At 37.2% G+C, this 12,196-nt stretch overlaps 1 protein-coding gene across 1 annotated transcript in view; it reads left to right on the top strand.

Moving 5' to 3' along the window:
* Positions 1–12,196, top strand: part of sestd1 (SEC14 and spectrin domains 1) — a 45,100-nt gene that overhangs the window by 31,654 nt on the left and 1,250 nt on the right. The window contains exons 11-18 of the mRNA XM_079822486.1: positions 680–802; positions 3,160–3,354; positions 4,724–4,838; positions 6,459–6,618; positions 6,710–6,791; positions 6,880–7,002; positions 7,986–8,177; positions 9,054–9,175. Of these exons, the coding sequence (XP_079678612.1) occupies positions 680–802; positions 3,160–3,354; positions 4,724–4,838; positions 6,459–6,618; positions 6,710–6,791; positions 6,880–7,002; positions 7,986–8,177; positions 9,054–9,175 (1,112 nt within the window). The remainder of the gene's footprint in view (positions 1–679; positions 803–3,159; positions 3,355–4,723; positions 4,839–6,458; positions 6,619–6,709; positions 6,792–6,879; positions 7,003–7,985; positions 8,178–9,053; positions 9,176–12,196) is intronic.

The raw sequence follows: 12,196 nt of genomic DNA, 5'->3' as shown, positions 1-12,196 counted from the left end.
TAACAAGTTCCGGCACCTCAGCATTAGACAAATTAATGACTTTCTTCACAAAACAGGTTCTCTTGCTGCGGTTCCAGGCTTTTCATTTGCTCCTCTAGTTCATTGAACAACAGAAATGAAATTCATTTTTCGGCCATTTCAGTTGTAATTTCATTTTTTAACTCCAAGCCATTCAATTGAGACTGAACTTGCAAGTTGGTTCACCCATAAATGAAAATTGTCATTATTTTTTCACCTTCAAGTTGTTCCAAACCTGTATCCTTTTCTTTCTGTGCAATACAAAAGGATGCATTTTTGAAAGATCTTCAAAAAGCACCATAAACGCAGTTAAAATTATATGATATTTGTGTAAGAAAACTGACTATCTTCCACTTAGCTGCAGCTCTGGGATTTCATTTTTCTCTAACATTGATGTTCATTCAAAATCTGACAGCCAAAGGATTGTGCAGCCCTTGAGACCTACATTTCTTTTTGTAAACAAGTACATATCTAATTAAGTAAATCTTTAATTTGCGCTCTCATCGACCTTATCCTGTCATTTAGTTAATTAGATTTGCTCTTTGTTCCTCCTGATTTATTTCCGATTAGAGTCTGCTCAGTGGCTCGGGGGTCAAATTTGGTAGTGATTCACTAATTAAAGGTTTCTTTGTCTGTGTTTATGTGTCTTGTGTGTGAGCAGGTTGTGAATTGGCTGGAAGGTCCTGGCACAGACCAGCTCCGCACGCAGTGGGGGATTGGAGACTCCATTCGCGCATCTCAGGCCTTGCAGCAGAAGCATGAGGAGATCGAGAGTCAACACAGTGTAAGTACAGCCATCATCTCTGGTTTGTGTATGTGGTTTTTGTGGAATGTGTAGCCTCTCCGAAATGCAAATGGAGAGTTTTCAATATGGGTCTGTTATGCACAAGGACAGTTCGGAGTTACCATATCAGATAAAGGATTAGTTCACTTCAAAATTAAAATTTCCTGATAATTTACTCCCCCCTATCTCATCCAAGATGTTCATGTCTTACTTTCTTCAGTCAAAAAGAAATTGAATAATGTATTTCAATTGCAACCAACGGGTTGAAGGTCCAAATCAATGCAGTTTCAAAGGGCTTCAGAGGGCTCTACACGATCCCAGCCGAGGATTAGGGTCTTATCTAGCAAAACCATTGGCCATTTTCAACAAAAACAAACTTTTTAACCTTAAAATGCGTGACTTCTGTGTTGTTCTTCGATGGGTATGACGTCACCGCGCCGGAAAGGTCACGTCCGTCGCGTAGGTGGAAGTACCAACCCAGTGCCGAAAAACTTCTTAATCTAATGTTCACCTCCAGCTTTAAAAATGTCCGACATTGTTGTTTTACCTTTATTTTTGTAAAGGGGGATTTAGTCTTTGCACGTTCGTTTTAACACTGGGTCGATACTTCCACGTACGTCACAAGCGTGACCTTTCAGACAGAATGACACAGAAGTCGCGCAGTTGAGGTTTAAAAGTATATAAATGTTTTGTTTGTTGTTTTTTTTTATTACAGCCGGTTTTGCTAGATAAGACCTATTCCTCGGCTGGGATCGTGCATAGCCCTCTAAAGCCCTTTGAAACTGCAATGATTTAGACCTTCAACCCGTTGGTTAATTACATGAAGCGATATTTATTTGTATTATTTTTAGTTTAACAGCCATTTTCACTGGTTATAACATGTTTGTTATTTAGTCTTTCAACTTATATTGAAATGCTTATAAGTATTGACACTGAGAAGTGACACTGAAATGCCACAATCATGCAGTTTATGTCCCTCCGGTAGGTGGCAGTATTGATGTATTTTACTTGAGGGAATCATATTCCAATCTTCTTGAATACTTATGCTTCAGATTATACAAACTTTGTATGTGGGAATAAGAATATGTAGTATTTAGATTCATGTTAAATCTTTGATTCAGGCTACCTAGGTTATTTTAGTACATACTATGTCATGTTTACAGTCTTGATAAAATGCATTTGAATGGCTTTAAAGCGGTGGTTTTCACCCACAGTCAGTTTTCCTGAAGGTCAGCTGTTTGGCTGTATGTGGTTTGTGGTGTGCTCTTGGCTTGTCTGAAGTAGTTACTGCCTCTGTAATTCTTCAGTGTGGTTGTGGCTCAGTGTGATCACAAACAGCCTCTGTCATTTACAGGGATCTCTGTGATGCAGAGTTGTTGGTATTGATGTTTTGTTACAGGAAGGTGTTTTGGAGTGTGTGATTCAGTGGCTTTATGGTTTGTTGAACAGCGACCTCTTTGTCACGTTGAGTCAGGAACTGAGCCAATTATAGACATGCTTTAAACCGTAGGTTACGTAAAAGTGATTTCATGTTAGTCAGCATGCAAAGTGTTGCCAAAGTGGTGTGCTTTCTTCAAAGATGGTGTTTTCAACTTTCCATAAATAGGGATTTTGGACACAACAGTCATTTATTTAGATATTTTCTAAAGAACATGTTTGTGGTCTTCCTCTATGCAGAAGTCAAAAATGTGGGAGTATGAGGTTGTAATTGGTTGCCAGGATATTATGCAGTTGCTATGGTGTTCAGCTTGGTTGCTAGGTGGTTATTTACTGGTCTCTGTTCTGTTAAGTCTATATATACACTACTGTTAAAAGAAGTATCTTATGCTTACCAAGGCTGCATTTATTTGATCAAAAGTACAGCAATAATCCTTCAGAATTCATTCTAATATGCTGATTTGCTGCTCGAGAAACATTTTCTTATTTTTATCAATGTTGAAAACAGCTGTGCTGCTTATATTTTTGTAGAAGCAATAATAGTAGTTATCCTTGTCCAAGCATTCCCCGCCGGTTAGTTTTAGATTTCTGATAAGCTTGAATTACAGTTAACCTAGTTTTCCTATGAAAATGGTTGTGAAAGCCAACATGGTGTTAATTTACAAACAAACATTTGAATGGTATGTTCGATACAGTAAAAACGATACTGTGATGTTTAGGGGTGTTTTGGACATTCATCAGTCCATAAATTGCAAATGATTTTGTTGTGTTTTAGTCTTGTGTATATTTATGTTTCATGGGAGCTGCTGTGGCCATTGGCCTGTGGGATTGGTGTACTGTGTTTATGGACCTGTGATCTTTGAGTGCTGGTGGTTTATTTAACTGTGTCTTAACAGCCAATGTCATGCTGTGTGCTGCAGGAGTGGTTTGCTGTTTACGTGGAGCTGAACCAGCAGATCGCAGCATTGCTGAGCGCAGGAGATGAAGAGGACCTGATGGAGCTCAAGGGTCTGCAACAGCAGCTCAGTGATGTTTGTTACAGGCAGGCCAGCCAATTAGAGTTCAGGCAGAACGTCCTACAGTCTGCCCATGAGTTCCACATGACCGCACAAGATGTAAGATTCTGTACGATCATTGATATCTAATCATGGAATCTGCACCCACAGAATTCTAATTTAAGCTCTGCAGATTTCCACAGAACACAATTATCTTTTGAATGTAGACTTAAGTAAATATTTTGGCTACTTAGATGCTTTTCGCTATAACTAGATACATTGTAATGCTATCAGATCTGTGTAAAGTCAACATGACATTTTACTTTTCCAATGTACAGTTCTGGTCTTGTTGTGCACAGTTCACCTGTGCATGTTATTCCAAATTAAATTCAGTCAAAATGTAATAACCTGCTCAGCCTCCGAAATAACTTAATGGCATAAATCCCTCTTATATTTTCATCCCATTCTTTCCAATCACCTGGCTCCACTGTGGTGTTTATCACCCACGCTTCACAATCCAATCCAAATTCCAGATGGATAAAATCAAGTCTTACCCTTCTTTCTATTTTCCTCGTTTCACTTGGATTTATGTCAAATTAAGTAAAATGTCTTGAAGTCAACAAAAAATGCCATTTGCACATATTTAAAGGGCCTTTTTGGTTATTACCTTTCATATAGTGTAGCTGTTTGTGAAATGTAAAAGGTCTGCAAAGTTTTAAAGAGCAAAGTGCAAGACAAATGAAGAACTGATTCTGAACTGCCTGAAACGAGTCGTCAGTAATTCCGGTCTTACTCCCTGCACATAGGTTTGTAACAAATTTACATTATGCTCCTTATTGGCTACCCACGAACAACATCTAGTTTGACCTGCCCTCAAACACTGTAGTTGTAGCTGAGGCCTGGACGAGTTTTTTTTTCTGTGTTATCAACATATCAAGAAGACATCGTTTTCTGTACCGTGAAAGCAAATCCATTTTGCATGCACTTCCAAAAGATTAGGAATTAAACCTCAAATTGATACGGTAAAACTGACGCCATCGTTACTGTTCGTATCACTGTGTATCAAGTGCTGAGGACGCTTCCGGAGTTGAAATTTAGATATGGTGATGCCCTTTTTTTCCAACAGTCACTGTAAGCGGTAGACTGATTGGTCAAATGGCAGAGTCTGTTGTGATCATAGTAGGAAAGGAGAGGTTTAGAGAGACCAAATCCTTTTATCAAACCGTTACAGACACTGTGAGAAAAGAGAGGTTGCTGCAATGTATATTATAAGAAAAAAAAGAATAGTGTTTTTTTACTTTGGATGCATGTAAACCTATTGTTTGAGACCTCTAAAACAAAATTACGAACCTTTAAAATGGCATAATAGGGGTACTTAGCCATTCCACAGATTTCCTCCCCAAATCAGCACAAAAAAACGAGTGTATAAATTCTTTGTTGGCCTACATATATATGCTTTCTGATGACAGTGTCTATGTGTTTGACTCAGTTGTCCCAGCAGTTAGACGGGCTGTTGGGAATGCTCTGTGCAGACGTCGCCCCTGCAGATGGAGCTGCAATCCAGCAAACTCTAAAACATCTGGAGGAGAAACTCAAGAGCGTAGGTTAGGAAGCCTTGTTGTCCTACTCATTTGCCTGATCTTGTTTCATGTAATTACATTTTGATAAACCGAAACTTCTGGTGCTTATTCATTAGAGTTATATAAACAGATGTTTGATTTTTCAAGAACCACCCAGACATAAGGTTATTGTTCATTTTGTTATACAGTTAGATTTGTTACGGTGTAATCTAGAGCTGTGTTTATCTGAATTATATATCATTTAAAATAAAAGTTGTTAAATGAAATGCTATATACTCAGCCGTCTAGTGAATTGTATAAGGTTATTTTGTCACCCAACATCAAAGTCTGATAGCCCCTCCTTCTCTGCTACATAAGAAAAGCTGCGACAGCTGAGTGCACAAAGTGTCCAACATTCCACACTTGGGTTTTTTTCTGGTTAAATAAGTGCATAATCCTGGTATTTGAAGTGTACTTTTTGTGTTTGGAAATTTCAGTGTGAACACACTACTTGCACTATTTATACAAAAAAAAAAACCTGAATAAAAATAGTACATAAGTACATGCTTGTTTTAATTGACACAATTCTATTTACATTTAGCAGACGGCAAATCAACTAATTACAAAAAAGTATGATTAAACTCTGGTATAATTCATAAAAGCAACGTGGAATATGCAGTTCTGCTTGTAGATGTCTAGTTAAAGGGTTAGTTCACCCAAACATTTACTCACCCACAAGCCATCTTAGGTATATATGACTTTCTTCTTTCAGCCAAACAAAATCAGAGTTGTATTAAAAAATATCCTGGCTCTTTCAAGCTTTATAATGGGAGTGAATGGTAACTTGGAAAAAAAGCTCATCCATCATAAAAGTAATACATTCGGATCCAGCAGGTTAATAAAGGTCTTCTGAAGCATAGCGATACATCATTGTAAGAAAAATGTCCATATTTAGAACTATAAATTATAATCACTGGCTTCCGTTGTTCCGGCCGAAGAGTGACATTTGACCCGACACATGATGTATTGACGAATGCGGAAGCAGAGGATCGAACAAAACAAAAAACACCCGTCACAAATTAGAAGTCTAAATCTAGAATTTTTAAAGAGAAATGTCGGAGGAGCTTGAGTTTGTACTGCAAGAGGCGTTAACTCTCACCTAAGCTTGCACTACTCCTACATCCTATTTCATGTGTCGGGTCAGAGGTCATTCTTCAGCCGGAACTAGACTATGGATTATTTTCATACATAAACGCATTGCTTCGCTTCAGAAGGCCTTTATTAACCCTCTGGAGCCATATGGATTACTTGTATGATGGATGGATGCACTTTTTGGAGCTTCAAATACTCTATTCACTCCCATTATAAAGCGTGGAAGCGTTAGGATATTTTTTAATATAACTCTAATTGTGTTTGGCGGAAAGAAGAAAGTCATATACACCCAGGATGGCTTGAGGGTGAGTAAATTATGGTATTTTAAAATTTTTGGGGTGAACTAACCCTTTAACTTGCTAATTAGTGCTTAAAAAAAACGGCGAGCTGTTACTGAGTTTTGCCTCTTTTTTTTGCAATATGCATAAAGCAGTCAATGGGCCTGCCGCCGTCCATCTCTGAGACTACTTATGCATGAACCTAAAACAGGAAAAATGTTTCACTGTCTTCCAGAGGGTGCCTTGCAAAGTTTAAGAGAAAAAGGCCAAGTACTGCTTGACCAGATGTCTACCCAGACGTCTTTTTCCTACGGCAAAGATGTAGGTGTTGAGAACAAAGACAATATCGACCACATTCACAGCATCATGGAGGACATGCAGCTCCGCAAACAGAGGTTCCTCTCCTCTTTTTATAATTTCTCATCATGGACACAGCACCTGGTGAGAAAGAGAAGAGGGTCTTATGTGTTCGCTTGTGTTTTATAGGTGTGAGGACATGGTTGATGTCAGGAGACTCAAGATGCTGCAGATGGTACAGCTCTTCAAGTGTGAGGAAGATGCTTCGCAGGTCAGAGCTTGAAATTCAATTGGAAAGAATCTTTGAAGTGGGTCTGTACTTCCTGAGGGGCTATAAGGGCTGTTTCATTTCTTTTCAGGCGGTGGAGTGGTTAGGGGAGTTGCTCGATGCTTTGTTAAAGACCCACATTCGACTGGGAGACGATTCACAAGAAACCAAAGTGCTGCTGGAGAAACACAAGAAGTTTGTGGATGTTGCACAGGTGTTTGAAACTGCTTTAATAAGTTGCCATGTTGCATCATATTGAATCCACTGCTAAAGACAATATGAAAAGCTCTATTTTCCACATTATTATCATTATTGTTTTTTATTATTAATGTATTTTATTTATTAGTTTTGATCCAATAATAATTTAATCCAATTAATAGACTCTCATAGATTAAATAAATCCCAGCCTTTTATTTCCTTATGACATATTATGTTGTTTTAACAGATTTTTATAAGATATTCGGTCACACTTTAGATTAGGGTCCAATTCTCACTAGTACTAACTATTAACTATGACTTTTGCCTCTGTAAACACCTAATTACTGCTTATTAATAGTTAGTAAGGTAGTTAAGTTTAGCTCCGAATGTGTCACTCCCGAATAACTGAAAATGGGCAAAGAGGCGGGATGTGGATGGCGCTGATGTGCCTGGTTGCTGAAACCACGCCCATCTAGCTCGACCATAACGGCAGTCCACCTGTACTCCCTTAATTATGCAGAACTTTAAGGCTTAATATAATTTAAACGGATGAGTTATAAAAAAAATTCACTCCCCTCACAGTTGTCATGAAGGGCAAAATTAGCTGTACGTATAGACCAAATCCACTTTTTGTACCATGCTGTAAACCATATTTTTTTCTGTTGCAAAGTTGGGCATTTTAACATGGGGGAGATCAGATTTTTCTCTAGCGGCCAGTCCTGACTTCCGTGTTGGCTTCAAGAGAGAACGCTGGAGGTTGTGCTTTATGCTAATAAGCAACTAGTAAATAGTGAGAATTGGACCCTAAACTAAAAACAATAATTTTCAGAATAAAAACTGTTGGTTTAGTAAATGTTTAAAAAAAAAGAAGAAGCAATTTTCCCCCAGTATATGTGTGAGAATTCTTTTTTTTTATGCTTCTTAGAGTATAATGTCGTAAGAGTATCCAGCCCATGTGGTGGTAACAGTTCACTGTAAAGTTTCCTTTTCTGCTTTCAGAGCACCTATGATTACGGCCGCCAGCTGCTGCAGGCCACAGTGGTGCTGTGCCAGTCTCTGCGTTGTACCACCCGTTCCTCAGGGGACACACTGCCCAGACTCAACCGTGTGTGGAAACAGTTCACAGTCACGTCTGACGAGAGGCAACACAGGCTGGAGATGGCCAGTGCCTTTCACACAGCTGCTGAGAAGGTTGGTGCAGTTCTGCAGAACAAATGTCATACCAAATTTAAAGAGATCCTTAAAGGAAACATCTGTCAATTGCTCACCCTCATGTCATTCCAAACCTGTATGAATTTCCTTCTTCCATGGAACACAAGGAGAAATCTTGATGAGCAGCATGATTCATTGGATTTTCTCCCTTTTGTGTTCCCTGGAAAATATAACAGCAAATGGGTTTGTACCAGCATGAGGATGTGTAAATGACGGAGTATTCCTTTTTGGGTGAACTGTTTTGAATGTATAGTTTAAACTATGTAAACTGAAACAATATTTGAAAGCATTGCTAAAATGTTTATTATATGAACCCATAAATAACTATGGTCTTCTTATTGACTGCACTGATTCAGTTTTTTTCCCTTTTCATGTTTATTCATGTTGATGGTAGAGGAAATCTGCATATTTATGTCTATTTTTAGACAAATGAACGCTGAGACATTTATAAACCTACAAAAGAAAAGACTATGAATTTGCATTTGACTTATGTCATACTTTTTTTCTTTAGTATCATCACCACCATGATTTAAGTGGAAAGTTAATTGAAAATATTGTACTCGAGCTGCTTGGATGCTGCAATCTATCCAAAGCTTGAGGATTTTGATGTGATTGACGTGATTTTCGATGTAGACTTTCAGGCCCCACTGTTTGTTAGACAATTTTTTTTTTTTTTTTTATAATAATATTGGTTATTTCATTCTAAGAATGTAGAGAACTAGTCTGTCTCAGTCATGTGGTCTCGTGTGCTGCTGTCTCCAAGCTTGTAATACACTGTCTGAAGGTCCCTGGCTGTGCGCCGAACCAGAGCTCTGTAATATATCAGACAGTAACTGGCTTTCTCCCTGCCTTTAGATTCTGAGAGAGAGCCCTGAATTAGCCGATCTGATGGTGGATGTGGAGGCGTATGAAGAGGTGGAGACGGTGGGGAAAGGTTTGCTGGACAGGCTCACTGTGCCAGTCATTTTCCCTGATGGGTAAGACCCGAAAGGCCAAAGTACAGCACACTTATCATACTCTTCCACTATCACACTTTTCTGTCAGCTATTGTTATTTTTAGCTAGAGTTGATTCAAACACCTACGTGATCTTATACTAAATGACAACGATTCGGCTGTGTCTATTAAACCTTTGACAAAATCATACCATAACTTTAAATGTGTGTTCACGCTGCCTCTGGCCCAAAGAGAGCCGTTTTCATGTATAGGCATAAGACCACTTAACAAACAGTCTTTTAACCACACAGTATCATTATTTCAGTGCTACAATAATGCTAATTACACACAGAAGGAATGGGATAAAAGTTTATAGTTTGGATATAAACACTGATGTCTACGGTGGCGATCAAAATACAACAGATCCCCTTTTGAAAGTAACTTGGCACTTTAAATAGCGATTGTATCAAAAAGTGACTTAAATGTATGATGTCATTCGAAATTATAATAAATAATGTAATCAGGGCTCTGAACCGGTTCAAGGAACGAAAACGAAAACCGGAAACGAACAAAATTTTAAGAGGAACAGAAACGAAAACGAAATCAAAATCAATTTGAATCGTTCTGAACAGAAACGTTAATTTGAAATGACCATTAACCGGTTAATAACGTTATTTTATCGTTCTTTTAATATTTTTATTTGGCAGTGACCAATCATGAATAGAGTAGTACAGCATGTGACATTGACGGATCAAGCATGAGTGAAATGCCCGCGCACCAGTCATCTATGAATCTACCGGTATGCAAGTCAGTGTAGAGCGCGCATTTTCATGCCTCAAGTACATTTCTTTCCCCGCTGAGGTCTACAATGAATGTGCAGGTATTGGAGGACATTCTTTTCAAACGTTTAAATAAGCAGTACGGACTTTAAGCTCAAATAGACTGATTTAGGCTAGTTTATGGATTCCGTTTAAGCCTATCCAAGTAGGCTACTAGCATCTATCAAACATTTTTTCCTATAGTCTTTCAGATTGCCAATACAGCTCAATGTTTTCTATATAGACGGTTGATGCTTCGTATTAAATGGTATGTTATATTGCATTAAATGATCAAGCTTTATTAGCTGACTGAATTTGATTATGTGATGAATGGACGTGTTGCGCAGTGTTTGCTTTGAAATTACCAGTTGACAGTGCATTAAAAGAGCAATGGTTATCCAGTTTATTTATTCTTTATTCATGCAATTTTCAAAACAAGTCGTGTTGAAAAAAAGTTATGTACAAAGAATGTTATCACTCTTCTGAAAAGAATTAGGCATAAGAGCTAGGCCACTTTAGATTGTCTAACGCTCCATTAAAACAGGTCCGCTGTTTATGCTTTGTAATTAATGCATGTATTTCTGTTGTGGTTTTAAAAATGTTATGAAATAAATATTCAAGTTTAATTACCATGCGTTATATTATTATTGAGTGAAAAATAAGTCTATTTATACATATTTGTTTAAAGTATAGGCTAAATTAAAATAACGTTATTAACCGGTATTTTTTCTTATCAAACCGTTTTTGGAACAGTAATGTTTAATGAGGAACGCAAAAACGGAAACGCTATAATATCGATTCTGCTCGGAGTGAACCGATTGATATTTTTTTTCCGTTTTTAAGCCCTGAATGTAATTGAATCATTCATTCAAGAGATTCGTTTAAAAACATTGATTCATCCAGTAATGAAACAAGTGAAGTCTTCATGAGTGAGTCATTGAATCTTTCATTCAAACTATTTTTTTTAAACATTCTTATCTCTTTCCCCGCCAGTGTTTTTTTTTTAAAGTTGCCAGCCACCGCCAGGGTTTTTGATCATTTTCACAAAAATGTAATGGCCCATAGAATATTTTGTTGTATGAATATCTGAGCATGCAATATATCAAAAGAAAGAGCAGGTCCTCTTCTTTTAAACAAAAAACCCGTTTTATTCTAGCTTCATGCATTCTTTTTTATCAACACTTAAATAGGGGTAAGTTTCAAAAAAAGCAACATTTTGAACAAAAAGCTGAGAAAATCATGTTTTTGTCAAGGACTAGATCCAGATCAGATTCAGAGTGATGATCAAAACACAGATGGAGTAGATCGAGTTCATCAACACCCCTATTGCTTGCACAGTCCTATAGCTCATCCTGGGACCACATTTAATTCAGTGACATTAGGCAGTTTTGATTTATATGATGTTAAATATTGATTATCACGTTATTTACATAAGCATCTGCTTACATACGATTGTTGGTTTTTTGCATCTTCCTCGCTTGTGTTTTGATCAGGAGATTCTGATCTCATTCAGAAGATGCGTAATAGCGCCCCTTAGCGTCTAACAGTGAAAATGCGGAAAATCCTGTGTTTGGCAGGGAAGCGTTTTCTCACAAATAACGGAAAATCTGTTTTTGGCAGGGAAAGCGTTAAATAGACTGCAGCAATTAATATTTAGTCAGAACCTTTATTAAATTGCGTTATTTTATTAAGTTAGTAAAATGTGGAATAATCATGATCTCTATTTGAAACAAAAAAATGTGTTCTCAATTTATACAGTATCAATTTATCTATCAGTAGGCATTAGCAACCCCAAGATCATGGGTTTGATTCCCAGAGAATGCACAATTTAAAAAAATATTATTGCTTGAATACAGTGGTAATCACTTTGAATAAGAGCGTCAGCCAAATGCATAAAATGTTGCCTGCTTTTACCTCACTTTTGTATCTATTTAGTAATAATTTATCCATATACAAAGTCCTGTGTTTTTTTTTTTTTATTATTATTATTAATACATTTTTAAAAATAGGATTCTTTTAAACAGTATTGAAGGACTTTGATGTATGTTGGCTGCATTTCATCTGTTCTGATTCTTCCATTGAAAAAAAAAATAAAAATACCAATTTTATTTTTGTTAGCAAAATTTCTATTTGCCTCAGACTAATTGTATGCATTAAAACATAATCTCTTTAAATCTTATTCCTTTATTGGGTTGCGTTATCGTCTTGACCTATTCAACAATCACTGAGATTGATATGTTTTGTTT

Source organism: Gobio gobio, assembly GCF_949357685.1.
Source record: "Gobio gobio genome assembly, chromosome: 7".
Lineage (NCBI taxonomy): Eukaryota > Metazoa > Chordata > Actinopteri > Cypriniformes > Gobionidae > Gobio > Gobio gobio.
The sequence above is the reverse complement of the archived record's forward strand: the minus strand, read 5'-3'. Positions and strand labels throughout refer to the sequence as shown.